General features: G+C 36.9%; 1 protein-coding gene across 1 annotated transcript; it reads left to right on the top strand.

Annotated features, from left to right (window-relative positions):
* Positions 1–470: 470 nt before the first annotated feature.
* On the top strand, positions 471–6774 carry LOC131317292 (uncharacterized). The gene is made up of 5 exons (XM_058346854.1): positions 471–607; positions 702–915; positions 999–1133; positions 1310–1556; positions 6758–6774. Exons 1-5 carry the CDS (start codon positions 471–473, stop codon positions 6772–6774), a joined length of 750 nt encoding a protein of 249 aa, XP_058202837.1.
* Positions 6775–16735: the final 9961 nt, after the last annotated feature.

Here is a 16735-nt window from a genome sequence, read left to right as displayed (position 1 = left end):
CTAATGTGGAAGGGGGAGATAGGTTGAAACAAAAAGAAGTGGATTTAAATGATGCGGTAGTTGCCGATACGCCACCCTCAAAGTTAAAAGGTATAAGATCACAAGCAAATCATGATGTGGAAGGGTCCTCGAAAGTTCGCACAAGATTTGGGAGTGTAGCACGAGGGATTAAGGCAAAACATCCTCGACTGGTTGTGGAAGAGTCCGCGCCGAAACGCACAAGATCTGGGAGTGTAACGCAAGGAATTAAGGGCAAACATCCTCGTTCGAGGAAAGAGCGAGGGGTAAATGTGGGGGAAATACGTGAGACAGCGTAGCGTGCAAGCCTAAATGGCATAAAGACATTAATTGAGGAGCTGAATTTAAGTGAGGATCACAAGAAAATCATGAAGAAAACTCCATTCTGAAAAATTTTCAAGTCCATTATTGAGAACAAGTTGACATCCGCGCATTGTCGAAAAAGCGACAAAATGATTATCAAGATCATCAACGCATATGATCCTGACACTGGTGGGTTTACATTGGGAGGCAATACTATTAAGATAACACGGGATGACATATTTAGTATATTTGGCATAACAGGGGGTTCTGAAAAGGTCAGTTTCAAGTATGGATCTAGAGAAGGAGTTGAAATGGTGAGAAGAGGTTTTATCGAAGCAGAACGTTTATCGAGTTCATCACTAAAGGAACTTGTGAAACAGTACACTGGTACGGCTACTGTGTGCCTACCTATTACATAATCTTTTTTTCCCCGACGGGACAACTGTGAAATGGATATATTTGGAACGTGTTGAGGACTTGGAACGGTTACGAAACTATGATTGGTCTGGGGCGATTCTGGATGAACTAATGACGTCAATAAGACAGCATCATGACGACCCAAGGAGGGTGTCAAGGTGTGTCGTGGTTCTTCTGGTAAGTAGTTAGCTATTTTAAACTACTTTTTGAAGTTGTGAAGAAATATGATGCATTTACAATGTTTCTTCTAAAATTTGCAGTACTGGCTATGCGAGCACACCAATCTGGTGAAGCCCATCAATACCGAAGAATCACTGGGTATAATTAAGTGGAGGACGATGGATTTGGTAAATGCGTTTAGGGAAATAGCACTCAATGAGCTTGAATCTGATCAAGTATGTGTTTTATAAAATGTACTTGGCAAAATCCCTTTTATTGGATGTTAGATTCGACGCTTGTTCAATCCTAGTTTTTTGAAAATGATCATGTTTGCAATCTTGTAGTCATTGAATCTTGGTACTTTAATCATAACGGTAACCTGCAGTGACATGTTTGATTTCCAATTCATCAGGTGGTTTCACGGCAACAAAATGTTCATGATACCAATATGGTTTCTGGGAACGTAGACAATGGCGATGCTGGAATGTCGAGAGAAAAGATTGAAAATGAGGGGAGAAATGGTTCAGCAAAGTATGGTAATGGGACTCAATGTAGTAAGCGTAAATATGCATTGGTGATCGGTAAAAAGGGGGATTCAGCGAGAATGATAAGGACTCAGGACAGTGTGCACACGGTAGAGGATTTCTTGAAACAGGGCAGTTTTCCCCCCAGTCTCTCTCTCTCTCTCTCTCTCTCTCTCTCTCTCTCTCTCTCTTATATGTTTAATATCTATATATCAATATATAAAATAGAATCAATATAATAAAATAGAATAAATGGTAATAGAGGTAATTTACATATTGCAAGGATGAAATTATAAGCATGAAAAAAGGGGAGGATGGATTCTTACATAATATGAAAAAATAGGATGGATATTTAACTAATCCCTAAAAAGTTACCCTAGATTTAAAAAAAAAAAAAAAAAACTTGCCTTTAGAACCGTTGTTAAAGAAACCGTTACTAAAATAAATCTGTACCAACGCTCGTCAAAACCGTTGCTGTACATCTACACCAACGGATATCTCGCAACGGTTGGTGAACCGTTGGTATTGCTTTTAGCAATGGTTTTTGTGTTTTTTAGTAACGTTTTTGACCGTTATTAGATCCCGATTTTTTTGTAGTGACAGTACATACTTTGATTAGGCATTGTACGTTAGCTAGCTCGTGTAGTCATCGATCTATCAAGTGCGAGGGAGTACTAACCAATGAGAAATTGTCACCCCGTAGGCCGGTATGGAGCCAAGACTTTTATCTTTTTTTTTGGCAAAATGTCAAGTGGTTCTATTGATAGGAGAAACAGTACATCAAGAAGAGTAAGATCCCCACAACACAACGGACGAATCGAACCACAAGGGAGATGCCAACAAGAAAGCACCTCATTCCCAAACATAAACCTTATGGGCACAACATTCGCCGAAGAAAAAACGTACAACTAAACCAATGGAAACCCCCGAAGGGGAGGAAACAGCCCCATCAGGGTAGGAAACCAAAAATATAAATGCAGCAGAGAAAAACAAACCAAAACCTACAGAAACAGATCTACACTCCTAAATCCGGTTATCGAGATCACAGATCACCATAACAACTACACCCTATCATCCAGCATCACTAACAGCTATCTCCATCTCACAAAAACAACAATTCCAGGGCTTGAACAAGCGACACCCAAACGACAAGGCCGGGTCGGCCTGATAACTCCGATAAAACTTGCACGGTGAGGAAGATTGGAAAAGAGAGCACATAGGCAGACTGCACGCGGATGATTGGCGTCATCGACCCGGAGCACCAAACTCAGGGAGAGACAGATCTGGAGAGAGAGGAGGAAACAGAACCTCAACCGTAATCATGTTACCGGACAAACCGTTGCTCCGATTCCAGAGGCTTATTCTCCGGAGGATCTCACCAAGCGGCCCAATAACCCGTCATAGCAGGGAGTGGACGGCCGGAGATGGAGGGGTGAGGCGGCAGCCCCAACCCTGCCGCCCCAACCCTCCTACCAGGAAACAAAACTAAAAAATTAGAAAGATGAACTATAATATGGACTTTTGTGGACTTAAAAATTGAAATAAAATCTCTGTAATGAAAGTTGTAAAAAAAAAAAAAAAGTTTTTTCTCATATACCAGTTCATGAAAGGTGAATCTTTACTCGATTTATCTATCTATAACAATAAAGATTTGAATCATGCTAGACGCACTTTCATTTAGCCAAAAACATCTCTGATATATGGCATCTGCATCAAAACCTCTCTGCATTTGCTTTTCTGAGAGGTGCTTCCCCCCCCCCCCCCCCCCCCCCCCCTCCCTTTCTTTCTTGTTTTAACCTCCACAACAACACCACCCCCCCCCCCCCCCCCCCCCCCCCACTTCTTTCCTGTTTTAACCTCCACAACACCCCCCTTTTAATCCTTTTTTTTTTCCGTTTCTTTTTAACTTTTTTTTCTAATTTCTAATTCTTTGCTTTATTTGTTTCTTTTTTCATTAAAAAATTAAGTATTCTAAATTTCAATCCGTTTGAACTGGTAGAAAGATTTTAGTTTTTTGATCATTTTATCCTAAATAGTCATAATTAAATTTTAACTCTAAGACTCTCGTTGATTAGTCCTAAGAAAGTCGTAGAATCAAATATCTTTTACGGCTAATTAACAAGAGCCCTAAAGTTAAAATTTAATTATGGTCATTTAGAATAAAACGATCAGAAAACTAAAATCTTTCGACCGGTTCAAACGGATTGAAATTTAGAACACTTAATTTTTTAACCATATTTTTTAATTATTTAGACCATTTATATATTAAAAAATATGGTTAAAAAATTAAGTGTTCCAAATTTTAATCCGTTTGAACTGGTGGAAAGGTTTTAGTTTTCTAATGATTTTATTCTAAATTGTCATAATTAAATTTTAACTCTAGAACTCTTGTTGATTATCCCTAAGAAAGTCGTAGAATCAAATATCTTTTATGGTTAATCAACGAGAGCCCTAGAATTAAAATTTAACTATGACCATTTAGGATAAAATGATCAAAAAACTAAAATCTTTTCATCGGTTCAAACGGATTGAAATTTGGAACACTTTATTTTTTAATCATATTTTTTAATATATAAATGGTCTAAATAATTAAAAAATATGGTTAAAAAATTAAGTGTTCCAAATTTCAATCCGTTTGAACTAGTTGAAAGATTTTAGTTTTTTGATCATTTTATCTTAAATGGTCATAATTAAATTTTAACTCTAGGGCTCTCGTTGATTAGCCCTAAGAAAGTTTGTAGAATTAAATATATCTTAGTGCTAATCAACGAGAGCCATAGAGTCAAAATTAAGTTATGAGCATTTAGGATAAAATGATCAGAAAATTAAAATTTTTCCACCAGTTCAAACGGATTGAAATTTGGAACACTTAATTTTTTTAACCATATTTTTTAATATATAAACTGTCTAAATATTAAAAAATATGGTTAAAAAATTAAGTGTTCCAAATTTCAATCCATTTGAACCGGTGGAAAGATTTTAGTTTTTTGATCATTTTATCTTAAATGGTCATAATTAAATTTTAAATTTAGGACTCTCGTTGATTAGCCCTAAGAAAATCGTAGAATCAAATATTTCTTAGAGCTAATCAACGAGTATGACCATTTAGAATAAAATGATCAGAAAATTAAAAATTTTCACCGGTTCAAACGGATTGAAATTTGGAACACTTAATTTTTTTTAAAAAACTGAATTTTATAATTCAATAAATAAAGAAAGAAATTAAAAAACGGATTGAAATTTGAAACACTTAATTTTTTTAATAAAACTGAATTTTATAATTCAATAAATAAAGAAAGAAATTAAATAAATAAAATAAAAACAATTAAATAAAGGAAGAAATTGTGAGGTTGGCGGGGGTAATTTAAGAATCGGCTGTGGGGTCCACGAGGGGCGTGGTGTCAGGGGAGGGGGGAAACTTGCACACCCATATACACACCCACACACACTGCAGTGTGTAGTGCAGTGTGTGTGGGGCCCACACACTTGTGTGTGTGGGTGTGTATATGGATGTGCAAGTTGGTGTAGTCCTAAAATTTCCGAAACTTTAATGTACGTGGTCATGAAATTTGTCAAAAAGTCGTTCTCCATCGTGAGTGGAAACTGTGGGGTTTGCGCCTGAAGCGGGAAAGCTCCATTGTCTTGATGATGATTAGATCAGATCAGACAAAGATCAGCCCCCGGCCGCGAAAACAACATCCATGTTGGAAGCTACATGCATGGATCCATGACTCAGATGCTTATCATATAGTATACTCGTGTGATCAATGTTAGGCTGGGAGATGGGATCCTACCATGTGATGATGCTGTGCCAGTTTTGTACAATTGTTTTTTTTTTTTTTTGTCCAATATTAGTATACATCGGTGAGGGATTAGCCGGAAAGTTAGGGGATTAGTTTATATGGGGTCCAGAAATTTTTCATACATAGTTCTAAAACCATAGACAATCCAAAAACAAAAAAGGGAAAATGACGGTTCAGGACGTGTTTTGATAATTAATACCCATCAAGGACATGCTAAGAGCATTTGTTAATACTGAAAATGTCTTTGGTGAGTATTAATTATCGAAACACGTTCTTGGCCGTCATTTTCCCCAAAAAAAATTGATGATAATTTATTTTTTTCAATGTTAAAGTTGGGTTTTTTAAAATTGTAGGGGGGGACAGCCCCTACTAGTTCCCTCTGGTTCTGTTCTTGCCTACCGAGGGTCGAACCCTGGTCGACCAGGAGATAATCACTGGGCTACAAGCCCGTTGGTTTGTGCAACTAGTTTTGGTGAGTAGAAAAATGTTATTATTGTTACGGGCAAGCAAACTAATTACACTCACGATCAATTTCTGCAGTTTTTGTTGCGCCAAAAATGATATGTCAACAAACGAAAATTATTCAATACTCCCGGAGTATTTGAACAGTATACTCCCTCCTCTTACATAATATGTGTGTCTCACATATGTCCCCCCATGTGGCCCCACATGTTATATAAAAGGAGAGGGTATATTGTTCATATATTTCGAGAGTATTGAATAATTACTCGTCAACAAAAGACATGAGAGTCGTTCTCGGGTAGTGTCCTTGACTTTTATCTTATTTTCTATTTTGATAAATGATTTACGCACTTGTTTCTTTTTATAATTGCACTCATTTGTTCGCCCATTAATAATATTGTCTTTTCATACATGACATAATAATGTATGCCCTAACGTAATATAGTCTCAACTTAAATATATTAATTACCCGATCTATACGACTACTATACCCAACAAATGCAATCTATGCATAGCGACAGTTACCATTTTGATACATTTTTCTATTAGGTCTGTTTATCATTTAAAAAAGGAATGAACTCATGGGCGCCATAACCAACAGAAATATGATCGAAGAGCCATGAATGTTATTTTTTTGTATGCTCACATATTTTTCACTCTGTTTTATAATATAGATTCCACACATAATACAGTGATAATGTAATTTTATATTCAATATTGAAAGAAACTTTAGACTTATTGAAAAGCAGAATTTCTGAAAATTAATATCTTTTGATCATTCTAATTTTTTCCCCAAAATTGTATACGTTAGCAGGAGTTAGCGGAGTATTAGTAGGTTAGTCCACAAAAGGTTTCAAAAGCTATTCATAGCTTGCCCACGACGAGGCTCAAACCCTGGCCTCCCACATGGGGAGGACCAAGAGATGTCAAGCCCATTGGCACCTTTTAATCTTCGGGAAATTCCCGGTTTGTTCCATTTTTTGTTTGGGGTTCCGTGCGGACCCTCTTTTATCGCGCTATCTCATGCAACCCCTTTTCTAGAGATACTTTTATTATTTTGCTCTTTTGCAGAATTCTTGGGTTTGTGAATTCAGCCCCAGTATACCCTTTTGCAAAATTCACACCAAGGTTGCGGATGAGTGATGTAGGACAAAAATGGATAGTTTTTGTATTTTATTTTTATTGTTTTAGAATAAGATTTTGATTAGGAATATTTTCGTTTTGGTTAGAATTATTAACTTTCCGTATTCAGTTTGATTTTGATTTCTAACTTTATTAGGATTCTTAGTTTACAAGAATTAGGATTTTTTTTAATTAATTAGAAAATATCTTTTCTTTAATGCCGTTTGTTTTGGCATGATTTAAGATTTCTTTTACAGTAGAATTTCTAGAGTTAGGGTCTTATAAAAAGGGCTGTAACCTATTCAATTATTCAACTTTTAAAGCTTTTTATCAATAATATTGTAGAGATTCTTTCTTTCTTTCTTGTGCGCAAGATTTGTTCGTTGTGACGAGTTGTTTATCTCTTTTGGACTCGTACACTAACTAGTTTCTCATAAATTTCTCTGCGTCAATGAGACAAGGGTATTTTCAGCAGTTTACTTTAAACAGGGCTTATGTGGGATGGGCTTGACACACGATGGGTTTGGATGGGTAGACAGTGACAAAATAGAACCAACTTGGAAGAACCCCTCTGATCTTCTCGGTGCCTATAGTTTTTGCAATCATTATACAACCACAAACACTTCAACCAACATTTACCCAAATCTACTCATATTCACATTGAAGTCCACACACAGTACACCTCCAGTGTGACCCACCAAAAGATATGAGTGTGTGTGTAAAATATTTGTGTGTATTTGTAGTTGTATAATAATTGTAGTTTAATTTTGTGGAAGATTTTAACCTATTATTACTGGCCCTACCGATCCTCCCAACTGAACACTTATTGTGGGCCTCAACTGTAGAATTGTCTTCAGAAAAGTTGGACCTGGCTCGTCTCATGTAAACACAAGCCCGCACACTGGTGACGCAACGTATTAGTAATAAGGTCATTGTGGGCCTCCGCATCTAGAATTGTCTGTCTGCTCGCAGTTGGAGATTTGCCAGGTATCATTAAACCCAGGCCCACATTACATACAGCACAAATCACGTTTTGTTTTTGGTAATGCAGCGTGTCTTGATGAACCGGATTAATCTCTGCAACCCCTCCCGAGCCTTTTTCCACGCCTTTGCGTGAGGTGAGGTGGTCCCAAAGACAAATCGCTGTCGAGGAAAATCGATCTGGGGGCGGTACGTATGGAAACTTTATATTCATCTCAAAATCAATTGACAATGAGTGAAAAAGCTCTAAATGTTATAAAGTGATCACCCATTCAACTTTATTTTCTTAACATCCCCTTCACGTGCAGGCACATTTGAGATCTGTCATGTATGACCACTTTTTGGGTCCCTATCATCGTGCAGTTTTTTTGCTAGTCTGTTATCGTGAGGTGTGGATTGTGAATTTTTTTAAAATGTGGGGTGAAATGGGACCCGCTCTAATACCATGTAAAAACTTTATGTCCATCTCAGATTTAATTGACAATGAGTGGAAAGATCCCAAATGTTATTAAGTCATCACTCATTACACTCCCAGATAATGTGGGACTTTATTTTCTTGACAGTAAGTCCCGCTGAGACAAAATAAAGTATTTGGATGCGATTATCAGAAGCCTCTTTATTTGCATTTTGCACCCAAGTATAGTAAATAAATAATACTCCCTCCGTTCCATTTTGGTTGTCCATTTTCGTTTTTTGTGTGATTCTTACAACGCTTATATCTTCCAATATTAATCTCCAAAAATATGCAATATGGATCTTATTTGATAGTTCTCGATTAGATCTATAATACAAAGTTTTCAAAATTATGAGAGACATTGTAGATTGGGAGATATAAGCGTTGAAAGAATGACAACCAAAATGGGACGGAGGGTGTAATAATAACAATAAAATAAAATAAAAAAAAAACCTTGAGCATGAAAGAATATTGAAGTATTTGTATGCAATTGGACTGCCAATATTCTTGGAAGAAAATCATTTCGGTTTTGTTTGGATGAGAGTTTAGTTTAGTTTAGTTTTAGTGGTAGGTGGAGAGAGAAATAGAGTAATGATTGAAGATAATAGTAATGACTGGAGAGAGATAGAGAGAGATGAGAAAGTAATAATTAGAGAAATGAAGTAATGATTGGAGAAAAAAATAGGATAATAATTGAAAACTAAACTAAAACTAAAAGGTTAGCCGAACAAAGCGTAAATCTGTGAGTTCTTTGAATGCCCAATGTGGCCTGGGTAGAAAACGTGTTGGGTTGTTCGGTATTAATTAAAACGAGGTTAGGGAGGTGGAAAGGGAGAATAGAATAACGAGTACGTGTACCTATCCTAATCTCGGATTATTAATGTTCTAGGCTTCTTTCGATCTTCTTAATTCTTCTTTTTCGACGGTCACATGTGTTCTGGAAAACTTAAGCTCACATTAACTTTTTTTTTTTTGGGTCCGGTCCAAAATGGGTTATCCACGTTAGGACTATGAAATTCATTAAAAGTTACTTTCTTTCAGGCTGATCCTGGTAATCGAAACATGATCAACTGTACAAGAGCAAACTCATAAACCAACCGGACTAACGTTTGGGGCGGGCGCTACTCTTCTCTCCTTGTGTTCATGAATCTCTCCCTCTCTCAACACACACACACGCTCTAAATGTGGTAGTCTGATCCTTGGTTTATTTATGTTGGATGTATTGTCTATTGCCTAGGTCTAGGTCTAATTTAGTGGATATCCCATTCATTTTATAATTTCAGTTAATTGCGAAAAATCAGTACTATTTTCCGGAATGAAGTACTCTCGTGAATAAATTTCTAATTCTTCACATCAATTTAGAGAATTAATTCAGATCTTTAAAATTAACGCGATAAAATTAGGAAAGTTATGAAATATACTGTTTTATATCTTTAATGTGCTGTTTTATCTTTCGTGATGAATTTATGGAACTAATGGAGTCATACAAAGTGTCAGCTAAATTAATTGGAAAACTAGCTAGGACGTGTACAGGGTTACATCTATTCTTTTGTGAAAGACACAAACTTTTTTTCTTTTTTATAATAAGTTTAGAGGAGTAAAACATCTCCTAAAGTATTTATGTCTACTGAAGTATTTAATTTCCAGCTAAAATTCCAGTTGCAATCAATTTACAAGTCACCAATAGGTTCTAGCTCAGTTGGCATCTCCATGGGGAGGGGTGGCTAGGGCCTCGATGTAGCTATTTGGGATTTAAGAATATGGATAGCCTCTGAAACGCCCTGTGGACTAGCCTATTAACTCCTAACCCCCCTGAGGTATATAATATTGGCCAAGAAAAAATTCAATTTACAAGTCCGGGGAGTCTGTGGGTGTAGGGATGCACTGCAAGAATGTATTGTGCGATGCAACCCATTCAAAAGTGTTTTTAATGGCTTCGATTGGTGATTTGAGGAAAGTATCCTCCAACTAAGAATGGTTAATTATTCGGTCCACATACAAATAAATTAGACTATAAAAAACTATGATAAACCAATTACGTTCAAAAAGTATATATTTCTTGCTCTTTCTTAAAAAAAGAAAACGTTCAAGGAACAAACTATCTTGGAAAAGATAAATCGAATGCTAACTCTCTACTTAGATAAGGAGAGTGAAGGGGAAAATGCTATTGCCGGGAGGAGGGAAGTGCTTTGGGATGGAGGAAACTTTCCAGAAAAATAAATTCCATCCTTTTTGCAGCATGCATTTTAGGGGAAAGTGAGTCCTTGGGAGAAAAGTATTTTTGCAATTTTCACTATTTTTCTGATAACTGGACATGCCAAAATTTGTGGGAAATTTAGTTTTCCTATCTTTACTCATGGTCGCAAAGAATTACTCATGGCCGCAAATAATTACTTGTGGATGCGAAGAATTATTCGAGGCCGCAAAGATTTTACACTTGGCCGAATAGAATTACTCTTAGCCGCTAATAATTACACCTGGCCGCGGAGAATAACTCATGACCGCGTAGAGTTAGACTTGGCCGCAAGTAATTCGCGGCCAAGAGTAATTCTAAGCGGCCAATTATAATTATTTGAGGTCATGAGTAATTCTTCGCGGCAATCTGTAATTCTACGCGGCCATGAGTAATTCTCTGTGACCAAGTGTAATTCTTCCGAGCCACGAGTAATTCTTTGCGGCCACGGAAAAAATTCACGGCCAAGAGTAAATCTCCTTAGCCAAGTGTAATTCTTCACGACCACAAGTAATTCTTCGCGGCCACGAATTTTTTCCGTCCTTACCTGTTATCTGAACGGGGCGCCCTTTGTTTTTCCTTATTATCTTCGGGTGTTCTTGGGACCATATATTTTTGAATTATCAAATTGTTTGGTTGAAAAAAGTATAGATGATTGGTGCATATATAGCTAGCTAGTGGTGCGGCACAGTTAAATTAGGTGGTAGTTCAACCCAGTCGTAGGAGACGCGTTCTCTGCCCCTATTGTTTGACGTTGAAAAGGGGTAGCTCAAGTAGCAACAGCGATGAACTTTTCATTGTGTAAATAAAGATACGTTTTTTTGAGTTTGAAACCAGACAATCTCTAGTGAATCTCTTAACCTTGGTGTGGATGATCTGCATTTGTTCGGACCGGATTGGGAAATAATCGAAGTGCGTAAATTAATCCGTACACCCTTGACCAGTGAATGAAAAGAAAGGAAGTAAATTATCCAATTATCTAATACTGCCAGAGTATTCTATGACACGTTTACATGACACTCTGAACGAATAATATAGCAACAAATTTTGTAGGCGAGACCTAAATAGTTACTTCTTAAATAATGGAAACTAGCATACGTTCCACCTGCCATGGTAATCTAGCCGCTGAGAGTAGCCGGTAATTAATAGCACATGATACTCCGAAGATACCAAGTAGTAATTCGTTTCATTGTAATCGCTGAGCTTATTGTGGTTCGTTTCATCGAGAGTAATGCATGAAAATAAGAGTATATTTTTTCAGTTCAAAATTATGTAATAATTTCTAAAACCATAGATGATCAAAAAAAAATTGATGATAATTTATTTTTTTCAATGTTAAAGTTGGGTTTTTTAAAATTGTAGAGGGGCGACAGCTTTTACTAGTCCACCTCTGGCTCTGTCCTTGCCTGCCGAGGTTCGAACCCCAGTCGACCAGGAGTTAATCCCTGGGCTACAAGCTCGTTGATTTGTACAACTGGTTTGGTGAGTAGAAAAATGTTATTATTGTTACGAGCAAACAAACTAATTAAACTCACGATCAATTTCTGCAGTTTTTGTTGCGCCAGTAATGGTATGTCAACAAACGAAAATTATTCAATACTCTTGGAGTATTTGAATAATATACTTCCTCCTCTCATGTAACACGAGGGTCCTACATGTGTCCCTCATGTGAGCCCCACATGTTATATGAGAGGAGTGAGTATACTGTTCATATACTTCGAGAGTATTGAATAATTACTCGTCAACAAAAGACATGAGAATCGTTCTGGGATAGTGTCCTTGACTTTTATCTTATTTTCTATTTTGATAAATGATTTTACTCATTTGTTCGCCCATTAACAATATTGTCTTTTCATACATGACATACTAATGTATGCCCTAATGCAATATAGTCTCAACTTAAATATATTAATTACCCGCTCTACACGACTATTATATCTGACAAATGCAATCTATGCATAGCGACAGTTACCATTTTGAAACATTTTTCTGTTAGGAGAATATTCTGTTTATCATTTAAAAAAGGAATGAACTCATGGGCGCCATAACCAACAGAAATATGATCGAAGAGCCATGGATGTTATTTTTTTTGTATACCCACGTATTTTTCACTCTGTTTTATAATATAGATTTCACACATAATACGGTGATAAAGTAATTTTATATTCAATATTGAAAGAAACTTTAGACTTACTGAAGGAAAATTTCCAAAAATTAATGCCTTTTGATCATTCTAATTTTTTTCCCAAAATTGTATACATTAGCAGGGTATTACTAGGTTACTCCACAAAGGGTTTCAAAAGCTATCTATAGCTTGCCCATGACGAGGCTCAAACCCTGGCCTCCCACATGGGGAGGACCAGGAGTTGTCAAGCCCATTGGCACCTTTTGATCTTCGGGAAATTCCTGGCTTGTTCCAATTTTTGTTTGGAGTTTCGTGCAGACCATCTTTTATGCGCTATTCCATGCAATCCCTTTTCTAGAGATACTTTTATTATTTTGCCCTTTTGAAGAATTTTTGGGGGTGTAAATTCGGCCCCAATATACCCCCTTGCAGAATTCACACCAAGGTTGCGGATGAGATGGGGATATTTTCGGCAGCTTACTTAAAACGGGGCTTATGCTAGATGGGCTTGACACACGATGGGTTAGGACGGGTAGACAGTGAAAAAATATGACTAGCTTGGAAGAACCTCTTTGATCTTCTCGATGCCTGTAGTTTTTGCAATCATTCTACAACCACAATCACTTCAACCAACATTTATCCAAATCTATTCATATTCACATTGAAGTCCACACACAGTACACCTCCAATGTGATCCACCAAAAGATATGAGTGTGTGTGTAAAATGTTTATGTGTGTGTACTCGTGGTTGTATAATAATTGTAGTTTAATTTTGTGGAAGATTTTAACATATTATTGTGGGCCTCCACTGTAGAATTGTGTTCAGAAAAGTTGGACCTGGCACGTTTCATGTAAAACCATGTGACGCAAATGATTTATTAGTAATAAGGTCATTGTGGGCCTCCGCATCATGAATTGTCTCTCTCCTCACAGTTGGAGATTTGCCAGGTGTAATGTAAACCCAGGCCCACATCACCTACAGCGAGGTGGTCCTAGGGACAAATTGCTTCCGAGGAAAATCGATCTGGGGGCGGTAAGTATGAAATTTATTATATCCATCTCAAAATTAATTGACAATGAGTGAAAATGCCTCAAATGTTATAAAGTGATCATCCGTTTCACTTTATTTTCTTAACAGCCCCCTCACATGCAGCCGCGTTTGAGGTCTGTCACGTGTGTCCACTTTCTGAGTCCTATTATCGTGCCGTCTTTTTGCTAGTCTGTCATCGTGTGGTGTGGATTGTGAATTTTTTTAAAATGTGATGTGAAATGGGCCCCGCTCTAATACCATGTAGAAACTTTATGTCTATCTCAGAATTAATTGACAATGAGTGGAGAAGTCCCAAATATTATTAAGTCATCACTCATTACACTCTCAAATAACGTGAGACTCTATTTTCTTGACAGTAAGTCCCGCTGAGACAAAATAAAGTATTTGGATGCGATTATCAGAAGCTTCTTTATTTGCATTTTGCACCCAAGTATACAGTAAATAAATAATACTTCATTCGTCTCATTTTGGTTATTCATTTTCGTTTTTTTGCGTCATTCTTTCAACGCCTATATATTTCAATATGAATCTCCAAAAATATGCAATATAGATCTTGTTTGATAGTTTTCGATTAGATCTATAATACAAAGTTTTCAAAATTATGAAAAACATTGTAGATTGGGAGATATAAGCGTTGAAAGAACGAAATAAATAACAAAAATTGGCAACCAAAACGGGACAGAGGGAGTAATAATAATAATAATAAATAAATAAAAACTTGAGCAAGAAAGAATATTGAAGTATTTGTATGCAATTGGATTGCCAATATTCTTGGAAGAAAATCATGAAATCCGTGAGTTCTTTGAATGCCCAATTAATGGGGGTAGGAAACGTGTTGGGTTATTCGGTATTAATTAAAATGAGGTTAGGGAGGTGGAAAGTGAGAATAGAATAACGAGTACATATACCTATCCTAATCTCAGGTTATTAATGTTCCTAGTTGGTTGTTGGAACTCTAGGCTTCTTTCGATCTTCTTATAATTCTTTCTTTTTCGACAGTCACTTGTGTTCAGGAAAACTTATTAAGCGGACGTGTACACGGTTACATCCATTCTTTTGGAAAGACTTAAAAACTTCTTTCCTTTTTTATGACTTTAGAGGACTATAAAACAGAACTCTTATATGCTAGTATATCTTTCGTCTCCTCAAGTATTTATTTCTGCTATTTAATTTCCAGCTAAAATTCCAGTTGCAATCAATTTAGAAAGTCACCAATCGGGGGCCAGGGTTTGAGCATCAATACGGCTGTTTGAGGTTTAAGAGTATGGATAGCCTCTGAAACTCTTTGTGAACTAACAGACTAACTCCTAACCCCCGCTGAGGTATATAATATTGGCCAAGAAAAAAAAAATCAATTTACAAGTCCGGGGACTTTGTGGGTGTAGGGGTGCACTACAGGAATGTATTGCACGATGTAACCTGTTCAAAAGTGTTTTTAATGGTTTCGATTGGCGATTTGAGGAAAGTATTGTCCAACTAAGAATGATTAATTATTCAGTCTGCATACAAATAAAATTAGAGTATAAAAAACTATGATAAACCAATTACGTTCAAAAAGTATATTTTTCTTGCTCTTTCTTAAAAAATATATATATATATATATGTTCAAGGAATAAACTATCTTGTAAAAGATAAATTGAATGCTAACTCGCCAATGAGAAAAGGAGAGTGAAGGGGAAAATGATATTGGCAGGAGGAGGGAAGTGCTTTGGGAGGAAGGAAACTTTCCCAGAAAATAAATTCCTATCTTTTTGCAGGATGCATTTTAGGGGAAAGTGAGTCCTTGTGAGAAAAGTATTTTGGCGATTTCCACTATTTTTCTTATAACTGGACATGCCAAAATTTGTGGGAAATTTAGTTTTTTTTGTCTTTACTCATGGCCGCAAAAAATTACTCATGGTCGCAAAGAATTACACCTGGCCGCAAAAAATTACTCATGGTCGCAAAGAATTACACCTGGCCACAGAGAATTACTCTTGGCCGCAAAGAATTACACCTAGCCGCAAAGAAATACACTTGGCCGTATTGAATTACTTTTGGCTAAGTGTAATTCTCCGCAGCTATGAGTAATTCTCTGCGGCCAAGTGTAATTCTTCGCGGCTATCAATAATTCTTTGCGGCCACAGAAAAAATTCGCGGCCAAAATAATTTTCTGTGGCCAAGTATAATTCTTCGCGACCACGAATAATTATTTGCCGCCACAAATTTTTTCCGTCCTATCTTGTCATCTGAACGGGACGCGCGCCCTTTGTTTTTCCTTATTATCTAAAATGTCATCAACAATTAATGAACTCCAACCTCCCTCGACAGGGAGAGGTTTTCGGGTGTTCTAAGGACCATTTTTTTTTAATGGAGTATCAAATTGTTTGGTTCAAGAAAGTATAGATGATTGGTGCATATATAGCTAGCTAGTGGTGCAGCACAGTTAAATTAGGTGGTAGTTCAACCCAGTCGTAGGAGACGCGTTCTGCGCCCCTATTGTTTCACGTCGAAAAGAGGTAGCTCAAGTAGTAACAACGATGAACTTTTGATCGTGTAATCCAAGACACGTTTTGAGTTTGAAACCTGACAATCCCTCATGAATCTCTTAACCCTAGTGTGGATGATCTGTCTTTGTTCGGACCGGATTAGAAAATAATCGAAGTGCGTAAATTAGCCCGGACACCCTTGACCGGTGAATGAAAAGAAAGAAAGTAAATTATCCAATTATCTATTACTGCCAAAGTATCCTATGACACTCCGAATGAATCTTATAGCAACAAATTTTGTAGGCGAGACTTAAATAGCTCGTACTTCTTAAATAATGGAAACTAGCATACGTTCCACCTGCCATGGTAATCTAATCACTGAGAATAGCACGTAAATAATAACACATGATACTCCGAAGATACCAAGTAGTAATTCATTTCATTGTAATCACTGAGCTTATTGTGGTTCGGTTCATCGAGAGTAATGCACGAAAACAGGACTATGTAATAATTTCTCTTGCCGCCCTTTAACCGACCACAAAATCTATCAACCGCAGCACTCCCATCATCAACTAGGCCATTAAATTTGTGAGAGAACTTGGGCCGGCCTGGCCA

Source organism: Rhododendron vialii, chromosome 1a (genome assembly GCF_030253575.1).
Source record: "Rhododendron vialii isolate Sample 1 chromosome 1a, ASM3025357v1".
Taxonomy (NCBI): Eukaryota; Viridiplantae; Streptophyta; class Magnoliopsida; order Ericales; family Ericaceae; genus Rhododendron; species Rhododendron vialii.
The sequence above is the reverse complement of the archived record's forward strand: the minus strand, read 5'-3'. Positions and strand labels throughout refer to the sequence as shown.